General features: G+C 43.3%; 1 protein-coding gene across 15 annotated transcripts in view; it reads right to left on the bottom strand.

Moving 5' to 3' along the window:
* Positions 1-15,030, bottom strand: part of DOCK3 (dedicator of cytokinesis 3) — a 283,266-nt gene that overhangs the window by 4,899 nt on the left and 263,337 nt on the right. For 7 of the 15 annotated variants that reach the window (XM_040646478.2, XM_040646481.2, XM_040646482.2 and 4 more), the window contains 9 exons: positions 14,633-14,749; positions 13,241-13,362; positions 11,722-11,857; positions 11,114-11,195; positions 8,967-9,119; positions 5,421-5,539; positions 4,446-4,533; positions 711-833; positions 48-130 (listed from right to left, as the gene is read on the bottom strand). In XM_040646478.2, coding sequence (XP_040502412.1) covers positions 48-130; positions 711-833; positions 4,446-4,533; positions 5,421-5,539; positions 8,967-9,119; positions 11,114-11,195; positions 11,722-11,857; positions 13,241-13,362; positions 14,633-14,749 — 1,023 coding nt within the window. The remainder of the gene's footprint in view (positions 1-47; positions 131-710; positions 834-4,445; positions 4,534-5,420; positions 5,540-8,966; positions 9,120-11,113; positions 11,196-11,721; positions 11,858-13,240; positions 13,363-14,632; positions 14,750-15,030) is intronic. The other 8 variants (XM_040646489.2, XM_040646495.2, XM_040646491.2 and 5 more) reach the window with 6 other exon arrangements.

The following is a 15,030-nucleotide window of genomic DNA, read 5'->3' as shown; positions in this document are numbered from 1 at the left end:
CTTTTCCTTCTGTATTTCCCTCTTCTTTCCTGCCACTTCTTTTTTACCTTGCGCAACGTTCGTGCAGGCAGTGCTGGAGGAGCATCACTGAGCTGGTGATGGAAGGCATCAAAGTGCAGCGAGTAGTGTCCTGGAATGAGACAAGGGTCAGAAATACGGACCTGTGCAGTCTCAACTGCTGTGAGAGAGTTGGGGTTTTAGATTCTGGAACACCAAGTAACAGTAACGTCCAAACACTGATGAGCCCGATCCAGCCTGGGGCTTCCCTTCCGATCAGTACTGCGGAGTGCATCTGTCACATCACAAAATGCTTACAAGAAGTTTAGTGCAGTGATAGGTTTCCACCCACTCCCGTTATCGAGGATTTCACGGCAAGGCAACAGGCTTGTAAACAATGAATGTTTGAAGGTTTGTTCAGTAGCTATATAACCATAGGTTACTGCTGAAGACAGCCACTGGCAAAAAGCCAAGCTAGACTTCCAAAACACACACACCTAATTCTAGTCCACACAAATCCATGTTATTTGTAAGGACTGCAAAAATTTGAAGATCTTGAACAAAACTGAAAATGTCCAGTGCTAACCTAGCAGACCAGGAGAGACTTTGGCATTTCTGATGCTTTCTATAGGGGAATACAAAGCTTTCAGCTGGCCTAGTCATCTGGCACGACTGCATGACTTATGCAGCAGATCTACTGGGCTTTTCCTTACCATGGGGCAGGCTTCGGGGAGGTACTGGTGGGGCCAAGATGCTCCCAACGTGGGCAGACAGGAATGGCAGGGCCTCTCTGGTTCCGCTGTCTAGGCTCCAGCTACTGGGCGCTGCTGGCACAGCTGAAGGATTGAAACAGATTTAACTTGGGTAGCGTAACGGGGTCATGCGGCCAGAAGGACTGGCTTGCCACTGTGCTCTTTAGTAGTAAAGAGGGGTGAGATTCGAAGAACTTGGGGTGTGGTAGGATTGGAGGCATACAAAGGCATCATCTAGTCTACAGCGTGTTTAGTTCATAGGGTGCTTTGTTAAAGAAGCGAGAGTTAGGTGATCAGTGTTTGTTAGTCTGCCCATCTCCCCTCTGCTGACCCTCCAGGCCCACTTCTATGAACTATAAAGAGCAGTAGAACTCTGTGAAGTTTTGGTTTTTTTATGTGCCAGTAAGTAAAAACGAAACGTGACTGATGAAGCAGCAGCTAGATCTCAGCTATGAGCCGTTCTGCCTGGCAGTGAACAACTCCAGAGCAGGAAGAAATGTGGGGCAGAACCCCTGTGAGACATTGGATGGCTGCAGCTGCATTACAGTGGCTAAGCAAAGACTGAGCGAAGGACTTGAGGGCAACGACACCCTCTATCTGGTACAGAAGAAATCAGGACTTCAAAGATCTGATTTGCTCCAGAGCTGATCAATGAATCTGATTCCAAAATACTTATAGATAACAGCCCAGGCTCCTTGCTTTACAAGGTCAGTGATGAGACTGAGCCTTTGTGAAATGACAAATTTCCTCATAGAACAGATATTGAGAATGGTTCTACGTGACTTTGTGTTTTCATCGTAGTAGTTGCTTCTAACAATGAGGATGTGTCAGGATCTCAAGAATTTTGTCAACAGACATTAAAATGCATCTTCCTCTCTTCCAAATGCACTCTAAGACTCAATTTGTTGTGAGGAGATAGAAATGCAATAACTGTGTATCTGTTCATAAACAACTGCTGAGTTTCATCAGCTCAGGCGGAAAAAAAGGGGGGGGGGGAAGGAACAAAGTACTCCAGTAAGTCTACCACAGAAAACTGAGATTAAAGGCAGCTTTTGCCATCTTCAGATTGAAACATGAAAAATGGAAGCCTGGAGAAATAAACACCGAGTTTGACATACGAAGAGAATTTACCCCTAATTAAAACGCCTGCAAGCATTTTTCGGGTGTGTTTCTTCTCTAAAATGACTTTGAAAGGTTTATTATTGTTTTTCCTTAGCTCATGAACACGGGCTCCCCAAGATCTAAAACTCCCCAAGGTAAAAAGGATCAGAAAATGACAGCCTCAAAAGTCAGCCGAAAACCCACACAAATATCAAAGCAAATGTTGGTTTTAAAGAGAGACACTCAAAGCAAGAATGGAGTACAAAGAAGATGCTAAGAACCTTGACAGAGAACAGGTTCAAACCAAGGGATACGTGCATCTCAACACAGGTAACATGGCTTCAGATGAGTGTGCTGAGCAGCCCTGCTCATTCTCTACGTGTCAGAGTGCTGCAATTTGCATTGCTGCAATTGGTGGCAAAAGGTTAAAATGAAGAGGGACAAGATGCAGAACGATGCCAGCCACGCAGTGCCCTCCTGCAGGATTCCAGCATCAGGTGAAAAGGACTCAACAGGACCTGGTTTGCTTGGCCTGTAAAATGATGGCTTTTTTTTTTTTTTTGTCTGTTTCTTTTTAATACTGAGATGCAGCAGAGGACTGTGAAGAACAGAACGTGGTATTCCTGCATGTAATCCATTTATACTTTCTCAGTGTTCTCTCATTCACTGCCTTCTGAGCTAAGTGCTGGAAATCATCCTAAGGTCAGACGATCCTGAAGCATGGCTGCTGCCTGTTAAAACCAGAACTGGATCCAAAATGCTTCAGGGAGAAACCTACTCAGGGAGCTCCAGTGATGCCCTAGCCCATCTCTCTCTTCTCAGCAGTCTCAGTGGCCACGTTTAATTAGTGGGGAAGCGCATTTGAACCATTCTGCTCTGGGCAACTGATGTCACCCTGCTGTCAATGGGAATTACTGAGCAGTACTTCTGACACGGCATGGAGGGGGGTGGAAAAATTCATGGAGCACGACAGCTAACAAAAACAAGGCAGACGTCACCCTGACTAACAGAGTGACGTTGGCTCCAGGGCTGCAGAAACGCCTGCATCCGCCGACCTGGCTGCAGAGCTGGGGTTCCTGTTACACCATCCCTAAGAACATCACCTGTCTTTCATGACTCCTTCGGGTTCTGGGAGATTCTGTCTTGGGTTCCCTTCTCTTGCATAGATATTGCCCACAAGTACAAATTCAAGTACTATTTCTCAGCGGGCAACACATCACGTATGTACCTTTTTCCAGTTCTTTCTCTTGCCCAGTATAAAAATCTTACCATGTCTGCCATGTTCAATTCAAATGCAACGTGGCTAAGGCAGAGCTCTTAATTCCTCCCTCCCCAGCCTTAACTGTTGTCACTATTTGTTACTGTCATCAGTATCATTTGTTTTGAAATGCAGGTCGGCTTTTGTTTTCAATCTCGACTGCACTGTAACGCTGCCACACTGTTAAAGTAATGGATTCTGATTTATGAGAAATTCTGGAACAGCATCTGGCTTTTTGTTTTTCAAGGATACCATTTAGTTCAGGCACAGCTGCTGAAACAACAACACTGACAGAAGTGTAATGGAGTGCATTGTGCAGCTCAGAGTAGAGGACTGTGGCGGTCTTTCCTGGCCTTCAAATGTTTGACTTTCACACGCTGTTTCTCCTAGCCATAGATAAGGCCACTGCTTTCTAACGGCAGCACCCTCGTTTCAGGTTTTGACTCAAGGATTTCGCTCTCTTCTGCTTTTTCCGAATGCTGCTCCTCAGGTCATTTTGTGAGCCCATCGCTTTGTCCATGGCACCCTACTCACAAGCTCCTCCTCCTCCTCCCCTACATCAAACAAAACAAGCTCCTTTTCTTCTCTCATCATCTTTTTTTCTGCTTGGCTGTTTACCACCCTTTGCTAGATACTACCAGAATCATTTCCCACCTATGTGCAGACCCGGCACACCGCTCACTGGGATCATCTGAGAAATTCTCACATAAGCCCCTGATTTTTCCCATTTTTCCATGACCTTATAGTCACTTCACTGTTTTTCTTCAGACTCTTCCTCAGAAATCTCTTACTTCCATGGGTTCCACTCATACTTTTTCAAAGCAGTGAGTTAAGCGTAAGTTCCTAATGAGTATTAATTAATTAAGTATATTACTTGATTAAGTATAAAACTACCTCAGAGAGAGTAGAAGAAATGTCACTATTTTGAAGAATAAGTGCACATTAAAACCAAAACCAAAACCATTTCTATGGTCTGAAGAAAGGCAGCAGTATGCCTCATTATGATTTGGGAAACAGTACAAACCCTTCAGTCATCTTTCAGATACTTTCCCATTTGTTTGGTTGGGAGTTCTGCCTGATAAAGGCCGCCTGATTTGTTTCAGGAACAACGTGCTAAGCTCAGACAGCTTTTTGAAACAGAGAGCTTTGTGCAACTCCACCCTTCTGTGAATGATCTGAAGTGACTATAGGTTGGCAGGAAGCCCAGTTAATTAAACTGTTAATTTAAAAAATGAGAGAATGCACTCTGCCAGGAAATGTAGAAGCCTGTTCACTACTTGCAGGATCAGAGTAATAATATTTTAGAAAGCATGCATGTTAACTAGGAAAAAGAGTACCTTTCTCAGCCACAGAGAGGTTGGGATCGCTGCAAGGTTTGCACGGTCCAATCATTTGCTGCATCAAGGCGCGCTGAAAATTCGGAGGCTAAGGGAGAAGAAAGCACAGAACCTGTGGATTTCTGCTCTGGTTTTTAGGCAAAGAGATTTTCTAAATTAAAAACAAACAAACAAACAAAAACTTCATGGGAACCTTAAACTGTCTATATTAGCAAGTAGTGCAGTGCAACCCATCACCAATCCTAGCAGATCTTCGGAGGGTAACAGCGGTGAGGACCCAGTGCTCACACTGCTGTGCTCTCTGAAGGAGTTATGTCAGAGCAGCTCTAGCCTGGTCTCGTGCCTGTTAGCAGCTTGAATGCATCCCATGCTCTTCTGGAGCTTGTCTTTTGCTTTGGCTTCATTTGAAATAATGGAGTTCGTGTGCTCTGAGACAGCTCTCCGATGTGAACTGAAGTGTGGAAGTGGGCATGGTCAGGAGATCCCCTTCAAAAGTGCAAGCCAGAGCTGAATTAAAATGCTTGTACGTAAGCACACAGTGAATTTCTCAGTTTGCCCAGAGAAAGCAGTAGATTATTTGGAGACCCTGTATGTTACTTCAGCCTCCTGTGTATTTTGTTACCTCTGGCAATCACCATAAAACTACTTAGACTCAACTTTGAGGCTCGCCAGCAGGACAGAACAGTGAGTAAATTAAATGATATGATGCTTGCAAAGGACCAGGGCTCAGAGGAGAACCAACTGCAGCTTTAACAGTCATTACAATTAACATCACCCGACTACCAAAGTGGGTGGCTCTAGTGTGTGATTAGTACCAGAAGGTCTACGTTACTTCTTGGACCGCTGTGAAAACGATCCTAAGCTCTTGTGCTTCCCAAGGATAGTAAGGGAAGCTTTAAAGCAGACAAAAGAGTAAAGATGAGCGTGTCCTTTTCAGTACGGTTGAGCTGACATAAGAGCAATCAGATCTGCTACCTGTCCGTTTTCCATGATAGCTGTGGGGTACATGGCGCTGCTGGGCCGGTCCCGGTGGGTTGGCAGCAACATCATCAGCTCCCGAGTGTGGCGGTACTTATCTGGTAGAGAGGGAGAGCCTGTAAACAAGTGAGAGCAATCACGTACACGTGACAAACAACAGCCATGTCTCCGCATGCCCAGAGAGCCAGTCCTCCTGTGCGGTGTGTTCAGACGATGACCAAACAGGACTCAAAGAACACGGTGCCCAGCACACTAAGCAGCTCACTGTTGGTGGGGTGTGTGGCACGGGATGAAGAACTGGCACGGGACGTATGATTAGGGACACAGTGTGTAAGGTGTGTAAGATGTGCTCATCCTTCGCTGTGTGGTGCAAAAAGCTAAATATATAGAAATAAATACAGGAAAAAGGGCAACTGTGTGAATAATGTATTGCAGTTATACAAATGCTGTCAAATCGTGCAATTTGGGACTGAATGTGGCAGAAAGGGATAAAAGCCTGAGGTGCACCATTCAGATCAAGCAGGAAGCTACTTTACTCCTCAGTTCTGGTAGAGAGAGACTGAGGTGTTGCTGTGTAGATGGTGATAACACATTTGGCTTCCTCTTTGTTCTAAGAGCACAGAAATCAGTAACGAACAGAATTTGCTCTAAACGTGGGTGGCATTTTGCTCACAATGCTTCTGGGTAAGGTATGCTTTCTGTCGAGTACTGGTATACTGAGCCACTGTATGACACCAGAACATTTACCAGTGCTTACAGCTGGAATATGCTTGACTTGGTAGACCTGACTATTAGTTATCTGCACAGCTGCCATTTAACAAATAGCAGTATGCACACAGATAGCTTCCTGGAGTGTGGAATTACTTGGGATTCGTGTCCTTCAAGGTGAGTGCCACACAACAATACGTCTTCTGATATGCAAGGGCTGACAAGGGATTTGTTAGCAGAACGACTCCCATTAGTGACTTCCTAAAGTCTGATACTGCTGACAGACACATCCATTGGGATGCACTGCATTAAGGCAGGAACTGATGATAGGAAGCTGCTAGAGTGAGCTTTAATTTGCACTGCTAATTCCACTGCGTCACAGACACGCACTGAACAGATGGCAGCACACAGCGCATTACAGAGCCATGCCGGCTTTTGGGGAATACATGCCCCCTTTTGCAGACTTTCCACAACCACACACATTATCTGAACAGCACTCCAACATATGAGCAAAGGCATCGGTGCTGGTTAATGCAGCTTTCACCCCAGCATAAGCAAACATGCACTTTTTGGGACTGATATTCAGCACACAGTGGAAGGAACAATGTGTCCAGCAGAATGCAGGATAACCTCCTACAATAGCAACAATTCCATCGGGGAGGCAGATCCCAGATTAATTCACACCCCCACCCTGACGTGGACAGCCACAAAGTATCTGCATTCTAGTTCCGAACTCATTTTCTCCCCAGACATGAAACAGAAACATAATTACACAACATTCTTTGCTCTCATATACACACATCAGCTTGGAAAACAGTGTTGTGCTTTATGCTGAGTCTCTTTTACTCACACGTCACAGATAGTCCTACCTCTGCCTGACAAATGCAGATGTACCAAACTCTTAGGTGTGCCCAGAACTGCATCACAGCACAACCTGCATTGTAAGCTTTGCCATTTTATTTATCTTCTGCTTTTTTGTCCAAGATGCAAACCACCCCAGTGTGCCATTGGTTGATAGGGGATTCTAGCTTCCACCAGACCTTGCATGCATGACCTGAAAAATCCCACATCTGCTAAACATGGAGGCAGCTTCACCCTGCTGTGTGGTACCCTAAATTTGGAAATGACCAGAGCCACAAAGCTTGTGGCAGATTATGCCATGTATCCAGCCTGCTAGCAAATTAAGCACTGACACCTCCAAATTGAGTGCCATGAGAGGAGTGGCCATAACTGAAGCATTTATTTGTTAATAATCAGGCCTGCTGCTTTGAAAAGGCAAAGAACACGATCACTAAGGCTCTTTTCAGGGACTGGCAGAACGTGGAGAACAACATCAAATCTTCTAGAGGCTTTCAGGACAGCCACAGTTGCCACCTAAAATGCTGCAGTGTGTACCAGGGCTTATCCTTTCCAGCCTGTAGCTCACTACACTGCACATGTGCAGCACTGTATGCAACATTAATGAGAAAGGAAAACCTATGCTGAGGGCAGAGGTAGCTTTTTTTTATTTTTTGTTATGAAACTATTAATCTACTTTGTTACAAGTATGAATTTTAAGGAACAAAACTGAAAATTAACACAGTTGAGCTCCAAACTCAACGCATCTTTCTGGTTCTGATTCATCCTTTTCTTTACTGTCGTGAAATCAGTCGGCTCCTGCACCAAACTGTCACTTCTTGCTTTTATGAGGAAAGTTTGTAAGCGAATATCTGGGTTCTTGCAAAGTGCTGAGTAAGATAAGGGACTCACTCCCTGCCCCTGAAAACTGTGCTGGAGAAGCAGGGGGGCCTTGGGAGGTCAGTCAGCAAGTGTTGGCCAGGACATGCTTTTGGATTGCAGGAGTCCCAGATTTATTTTAAATGAAATTACTGAAAAAAACCACTAACATGCTCATAGCCCTTTCCAAGTGTTTTTGCATTACAATATCTATTTAGGAAACGTCGCTCTGCATAATCTTTTAACTCAAGTAGGGTTAGAGCAGTGCCTTGTATGAGTCACCTCAAATGAATTCCTTACTCACCCTGCAAAAGCATTGAGCCTGGGAAAAACTGAAAGATGAGTACTTTAACCTGAAAAATAGCTAGCAATACTCTTCTAGCTGCACAGTTAGAGAATTTTGGCTCTCTTCTGATTACAATTCTATTTAAGACTTCTGCTTTAAGTAGTATACACTAAAACTTCACTATAAGGCTTGCTGCTTTAATCTGCTCTTCAGTGGTACAACCACACCATCATTAATTACTAATCTTTTAAACAAGATGTTGGATTAATGGCTTTATTGTTTTCATTGGACAAATCAAATCATCTGCTTTTGTTGTCATTTTAAACACCAATGAAAGGGCTTTGTTTGGAAGTGAAGAATCAAAATACAACTTAATTTCCTGCTGGACTGTTAGTGCAAATGGCCATGGCTTTTTATGGTCACTGGTGGAACAGATGTGTATTAAAATATACCCAACTCCTCAGAACAGCACTAGCAGCTGAGGTCCAGAAAGAACTCTGCAGTAAAAAAGCTGATAAAGAATCCAGATAATGGGACAGCAGTTTGGTTCGGTTTTTAAGCTCTACATTAACGTGTCAATCAACAAAAGATGTGTCAATCAACAAAGATGTGTCTAACAAAATCCACGCTCTGCTTAAGGTCACGGGTGACAAAGTTGCTAAGTTGGTAAATTTAGGTGGCCTGCATGAAACAAATGATTGGTCTTCATATAATCCCTGTCTGAACAGAGGTTAGCTCTGGCACTCCAGCACTGTGACTACGTAGCTTTGTTGGCAGTCTCAGCAGAAAGGTCAAGGATTGGATGGGTCATGGAGACCAAACTATCCTCTCACCTCTAGAGGTGGTCCCTCCAGGACAGAGATGAGGCACATTGGTGGGGGCAGCGTGGGGAAGCTTGCACGGCTGCCGCCCATGCTGTATCTGTTCTGTGGGTAAATAGAGGGCTTCAGCCTCCAGTGTTGTCAATCCACCACCTTTCACCAGCACTAAATTAAAAAGAATATAAATAAATACCAAAAAAAAAAAAAGAAAAAAAAAAGAAGAAAAAAAAAAAAAAAAAGGAATAGAAGTGCATTGGCAGAGCTGCACATGTAATGGTTGTGAAGTACCTTGCCCTGGCCAGTGCCACTGGTCCTTCATTTTTCATAAGCATCAAATTCACCCAATTCAAAAACTAAACAAAAGAAAAATCACCAACGAGAAAATCAAAGCTGTATTACCACAGTGGAGCATATTGTAGGGATTTTCGTGGCTACAAACAACTTCATTCCAAAGAGCAGTGTTGTAATAACCAGAGTGGTGACTTGCACACTGTGAAACAGAGCATCTGGGATTTCAAAATGCAATCCCACAGTAAGTGGGTAATGTCTGAATGCTACGCTCACCTAACTTGAAAGCGATCAAAGCAGAGAAGAAATGTATTATCTAAGGCTGTCAAAACCTTTTAGTGAGGGTGAAGAATAACATTAAGATATACACTGAAGTATTTTTCAAAACGGTTATTTCCTCGTTAGCGGTCATTTACATTGCCTAGCTCTCATCTCTGGGAGGTGCTGTTGTCTCATCCATCAGCACCATGCCCTCTGCAGCATTCATCCCTTTGGTTTCTAAGCAACAGCGAAGAATACAGTTAAGAGGGAAGCTGGTGCTGTTGAGAAGTCACCAAGCTCAGAAAGAATGGCACAGCCCATCGCTGGGAGTGCTGGCTTTTAAAATGAAAAATACATGGAAATGCTGTGAGCACCACAGCCCTGATTCCCCGGAAGATTCAGACCTCCTGTGCCAGCTGAGGCACATCCACTTAAGGGTGACTTTCTGGCATGATGGCTCTGGACTCAGTTCCACCTTCCCCCTTCTGTTATGCCAGTTTCATCCTGCTACTTTGTTATTTCAATTGTAATTATTTTCCTTCCAGCTCTTGGCAATTAGTGGAGCTAGATGCCTTTATTTAAAGATATCCACTTCTCACCTCCCTGCTCCATCTGATCCTTCAATTAAATCACTTTGATAGATGTGTCTGTGTCATTACAACAGCCAGTCAATTAAGACTTTACTGCAAGATAGAGCAAAAAAGCCCCGAGCTGGCCTGAGAGAAAGAAGTTTTTACTTTTTTAGTTGTTAACAAGCAACAGAAACCTTCCCCTGCCTGCTCTGTACTCTGTCCGTAAGAAGACACACAGTTCCCCTGTACAGAAAAAAGGGATAGGATTTAAATAACAGCCTCTGTCTCTGACTGCATCTCTGATACTTTCTTCATATACCTGTGAAAAGAGGTGTAGAGAGAAATTCATGAGCCTGCAATTAAGAATCCAAAATGAGAGAACTCAAACAGAAGTAACCAAAGTCAGGCGATTGCATGCAGTGTTTTTGCTTCAGCTGTGAGGTTGAGAAGATGGTTAGCTTTATCAAGACCAGCTACCGTAACAGCAAAGGCAGTAACAGTACCATCAGAGTCTGTCATTATGTTTTTCCTTTCTTCAAGAGTTCCCCAGCAGGGAAATCCTTCTTTGTCTCCATTCACATCTTTCAACACTCATGGTACACATATGCTTCTGCATACACAACTTGCTGCTAAACTGCCTCAAGTTCTTTGTGCCACAATTTCATGACACATCTAAAATGAGATCTTTGTGTTTTGCCTCCCTGATCTGTCTCTTTTGAGCGCTGTACCAAAGAATATTCTTATTTTCCACTACGTTGCCTGTCACAATTTGTGGCAGAACAATAGAAACTATTATAAAATCCAGCTGCCTGAAAGCAGCATGCATCAGATACACTTCAAATGCTGCTAAAAAAAATATATCAATTCTTGAAAAACGTAAAACATTTTGAAAAAAAAATCATTTTTGAAGACCCACGCTCTGAAAAAGCAGTGTATTTTGGCAAAGGTGGTATTTCACCCAATAAGTTGGCAAAGTGGAAAGAGTTAAGGGATGCCTGCAGTTCTCATTGACTCCCATTTGGGTCCATCCGTTCTTACCTCTTGCACTGGAAGGAGCAGAGTTAATCATCTGGGATGGTGCCGAGTGCGTGGAGCTCAGGCTTGAGGTGGACGGGCTGGCCTGGGATGAGGATAAAACAGACACATTGGTGACTGAGCGTTGGTACCTGCAGTTAGGGTCAACAAGCTGCAGGAGGCAGAGAAACCATCAGAGGAGAATGGAGTGGTTCACTGCATTAGACTTCTACCTGTCTTATATCACCCAGCGCAACCTCAGTCTAGGAAATGGCTTCAGCGTAGGTCACTGTTAATCTGCACTTGAGTGTGGGACTCATTTCAAGAAGAATATTAACTGCGTATGTTGAGCAGGTCAGATAAATAATACACTGACTAAAATCTCACGTTCTGAAAGCAATGCTATCATCCTGGGCAGCAGCTCTCAGAAAATTTCTTCCCGAAGTAAACCTGGCTGAATTAATCTGTCGTCCTTCTTGAACAATGGCAGATTCTGGCTATTCAGTTCCTCACAGATAACCCAGCAGAAAAGAACCACGCGTTTGGACACGCAGATTGCATTTGGAAGCACAGCCCTCTGAGCGTGCGCAGTGCTGCTTCTATTGCTATCTTGCGGCATGCTGGAGCTGTACCTGCATGTGGTACATCTCCTCTGCAGCCTCCCCCACAGAGCTGTCTGTTAGGATAACCAGGTTCCCTGTTTCGCTGGAGGTGTGGGATGACAAAGATGACGACGAGTGTCGGACTGAGCCAAGCAAGTTCAGCGGGCTACAATGAGAACAGAGACAGAACAGGGCTGCCGTTAGGTTTTGAATTTGCATTTTAATTTGTGAAGCCTGATTTCTTTTCGGTCTGGTTAAGTATTTGCTTTAGGTCACCTCTACCAGTCAAACGCTCCTGAAAAAATCAGGCCAAACACTCAAATCCATAAATATGAAAGAAGTCCTAGTAAGACTAAACTCACATAGTATGTGAGACATCAAATTTCAGACTCCAAAGCCAGGTTAACAAGTCAGGATGCTGTCTTTAATAACCGAACATTCTGAAATCATTCTCATTCTTGCTGCTGCAGAATGATGGGGAAAGCAGCTTAAAAACCTTTCTGAGGGAGTCGAGGCACAAGACACAGATCAAAACACAGACCTCACTGCGTCTTTGGGCTTCTGCATTACAGCTGAAGGCAACTTTCTACCTGACAGTATGTTAATACAGTGCAAAGAGTGTTCAGGATGCACTCTGATCTCAATCAAGTTTGTTTTTTTTGTCACTGAATCCCATACACAAACACATCTTTTGTACACTACAGAATCTCCCTAACTTACCCTAAGAACTAAAGAAGGCTTTGCAAAGTGATGTATTTTGAGGAAAAAATTCTATTGCCCAGATCCCAATGTGCCATGCCACAGAATGCTGTAAGATTCACCCAATTTTAATTATAAAAGGAATCTCACAATCCTGTACTCAGGAGCAAGGCTCCACAGTTTTTTCTGCCAGGCTTTAAACACAGCTGAACTATGCAGACCTACCAAGAAGGAACGTGGAAGAACCCCTAACACTGCATCATTTGGGTGCCATTCTTGCCACTGTTTCTCAGACTGGCATTTTCTAATAAGCAATTCTGGCTGGGGATAACAGCTCTGTTTGGACCTGAAAATCCCAATTTTGGTCCTCAGTTTTTATAGGAGGGTATTCTGTCTCACTAGGGATTCACATTTTCAGATGTTTCTCCAAAGTCTGAACTACTTTCTGATAAAACAACTTTGGTATCTTAAAAATGGGCACGTACTGAGTTGTGTTTCTAAACCAAACAGCAGAATTTTCCTGTTATAGCAGATAAGGACCTATTTGTTTGTTATTTGCATAACAGGAGAAGTTGGAACCTCCCAAGTCAGACTGAAGCTACAGATGTGCAAGTAAAGCAATGTAACATCTGGAGGTATTTACCATTTGCTGCAAACCAGATTTCTCAACTTCTTGATTCCAATCAACATCCAAGCTTTAATAGCTAGCCCTGAATGAAGGTGAAGGACACTGCCGCCAAAATTCACCCTCCTCCTCCTCCACCAGTACTGTTCACTGCTTTTCTACCCCTTGAATCTTAATGCAGCAGTGTGCATCCTATGTATATTTCAGCAGAAGACAACACAGTACCTGTGTCGATGAAGCAGCTTTATGCTCTCTGGGCTCATAGGTCCATGGGAAACCAGAACATTGCTGCGAGGTGTACTACTGCCAGAACAGGCTGGACTCAGCTTATCCAAACCAGGTAACTCCTGCACGGGAGACATGGAGTCACTTAATTACAAATACTTTAGCTAAGTCAGTCATGAGAAAATTACAGCAGTTTTCTCAGAAAAAAAATTCTGATTTGTTTCCATGTTCCCTGTAATCATCTACAGGTATCCTGTGTTACCACAGTAGGAAGAGCTTCAGTATTTTATTCTCTACTTCCAGCAAAGCTTCCCAGCCACCATTTCTGGAATTCTGGAGAAAAAACAGGGGAACAGTGCTGATCAAACTGCAACCACCTACACTCTCCTGAAAGGATACGTGGACTTGAAAACAGAGATCTCTTCTAAACTCTAAAGATAGGCAGCGAATTTGGGCTGACAACTGTGATCTGTGTGGCTCACATCTGCTCTGAAAGAGAAAGGCTGTGTTTTAAAATTCTGCTGCTGTAATTTCTGGCCATCCCTGCACAGCGCTCCCTCCCAGGAATGGGGAAAAAGCCTTCAAGTTAGAAGCTTTTAGAAAATACGCACTTCAGTTTGAAGTCGTGTTAACACATTTCAAATAATTTTTTTTCTGTTGTACAGAAAGAAGTCCTTCAGTTTGGTTGTGATAACATACGATATAGTGTCAAGATACCCACAAAAGTCTCAAACGTATCTGTCACAGAACACTGATGTACAGCAGAGCACAAACGGGTGGAAGGCACTAAGTCCTAGGGGATGCTATGTGTACTTCTGGTATTTAACAGATACTGTGAACCATCCTCTGGAGGCAGTTCTCATGACTTACATGGGAAATGCAGACATATATTGTATGTATACATCATCAGAGCTGGGAGTCTGAAGTAAGCAACAGGAATTTCTGTTGCTGTCTATATATATATTTCAAAAATACTTTTGGAGGGCCTAATCCATGCCATGCTACTCCAAATGATGACAGTTCTAAGAGCTGAACATCTACTACTTTCTGTTCATCTTTCTTTCTCTGTTTTATATCAGAGAAAGCATAATTTTATATATACGTGAGAAAAGCCTGAAAATTAAACTTTACAATTGTTCTGTCAAATTAAAATAGAAATAAAAGAACATACAAATATTAAAAATCCCAGGGTTTAAATTAAAGGCCAAGTTAACAGATTTGCCAGGACTTCATTCTTGCATACAGATCACGAATTCCTGTGATTATTTGGCAGCCCAGCAGGTCTGATCAGTGCCATATCTGCCCAGTCCTTGTGTGAACGCTACCGCAACAGATGGGATTTTAATCATAATTCTGAATGATTCAGAGTAGGAAAACCGAAGACCAGCTTACATGGTACAAACTGGATCTCATCATCTGGAACTGGTCTATCAGTTTCTTATGCAGAGGACGCATTTCTGGATGGACAAATTTCTCATGGACTGCCAGCCCCACTCCTAAGACATGCACCTGTTAAGAAGAAAACAACAGAACAAAACTAAATGAAGACAGAGCGAATAGAAGCCTTACCCTCAGTTCTGTCAGAGTGTAAGGGAGTACTGCAACATATCCCACTGTTCATCTACAGGACTGCTGACAATCAAGTAAGCCTAGAAGACCTGGCAAGCACGTATTACTTCAACAAGTACTTTAAGTATGAAACAAGTACATTTACGTCATAGTGGATTACATTTCTTGAAGACAACTATAAAAAAAACCAGAAGACTGATTCTCTCTCCGGAGTTAACAGC

This window comes from Gallus gallus, chromosome 12 (assembly GCF_016699485.2).
Source record: "Gallus gallus isolate bGalGal1 chromosome 12, bGalGal1.mat.broiler.GRCg7b, whole genome shotgun sequence".
Classification (NCBI taxonomy): Eukaryota; Metazoa; Chordata; class Aves; order Galliformes; family Phasianidae; genus Gallus; species Gallus gallus.
This window is presented reverse-complemented; position numbering and strand designations above follow the sequence as displayed.